At 62.5% G+C, this 1,020-nt stretch overlaps 1 protein-coding gene across 1 annotated transcript in view; it reads right to left on the reverse strand.

Annotated features, from left to right (window-relative positions):
- The window catches only part of FAAH (fatty acid amide hydrolase), a 23,772-nt gene that overhangs the window by 1,595 nt on the left and 21,157 nt on the right, over positions 1-1,020 (reverse strand). Inside the window, exons 12-13 of the mRNA XM_013003856.2 lie at positions 750-789; positions 289-397 (exon numbers count right to left, since the gene is read on the reverse strand). Of these exons, the coding sequence (XP_012859310.1) occupies positions 289-397; positions 750-789 (149 nt within the window). The remainder of the gene's footprint in view (positions 1-288; positions 398-749; positions 790-1,020) is intronic.

Below are 1,020 nucleotides of genomic sequence, written 5' to 3' on the forward strand. Positions count from 1 at the left end.
ACTCCCCCCATCATTCACTATGGTAAGATTTAGCCTGCTGATTCTTGAGCCATGCCTTTCCCATGCTCTCGCCCACTACCCTGGAATGTTCTGCTTCTCCACGCTCTCACACGCCAGAGCCCCAGAGGCTTGCCTGACTGGCCTGCCAGCTTCCACTCCAAGAGTGCGGGTGACAGGGAACTCCCTCCCTCCTCTAAGCCCCCAACCCCAACCCCAGCCCAGCACAGGGCTGGACCCATAGGAGAGAAGGGGCAGATGGGAGTGTCGGGGCTGGGACAAGGCCCTCACCAGAGGTCCTGCCTGGGGCATTCAAGTTCAGAGCAGGGCTCAGCATGGGGGTCAGCAGTACATCCAGGTCCAGCGCCCTCCACTGGGCAATCACGGCGTTGCGGTACATCTGGGGAGGCAGCGCTGAGAGCCAGCCCCATAGCAGCCCCACCCAACCCACAAGGGTCTCCCATGAAGGGACAGGCTCTGCCAGTGCCCCGAGTAGACATGCAGGGGCACCCGTTGCTGTGCCTTCTACACAGAGCACAGCCAGCTTCCCAGCGGCCCAGTGCAGGGGCCCTGGGCAGCCCCAACGACATGAAGCGTCACCCAGGGCAGGACCCCCAGGCTGCTCCAGACTCGAGGCTGGCATCCAAGCTAGGGAGGGCCCGAGCAGGAACGACAGGGTGCTCCAGGAAACCAGTGGCCCAGGGGCCCTGCTGGTGGGGGCCCTGTCCAACTCCACCCTCCTCCGGCCTTACCTCTATCTCCCGGTGCAGTTCCCAGAGCTGTCCCACAGACCTGTGCAGAGGGAGGCAGTGAGGCCACCAGCCACGGGGGTCACAGCCATCGGGCGTAGCAATGCCAGAGGCCCTGCTCTTAAATCCTTCCAGATCTCACTCCTTCAAGGACCCTTCCCAGCTCGACAGTAGGGAAGGAGAGCTGGCGGAAGGTTAAAATCCCTGCCATCTGGCTGAGAAAACCGGGTCCCAAGAGGGTATGAACTTAGTGACTCGGCAGCCGAGCCAGGAC

Source organism: Echinops telfairi, unplaced genomic scaffold (assembly GCF_000313985.2).
Source record: "Echinops telfairi isolate 266 unplaced genomic scaffold, ASM31398v2 ScPeMD7_443;HRSCAF=831, whole genome shotgun sequence".
NCBI classification, from domain to species: domain Eukaryota; kingdom Metazoa; phylum Chordata; class Mammalia; order Afrosoricida; family Tenrecidae; genus Echinops; species Echinops telfairi.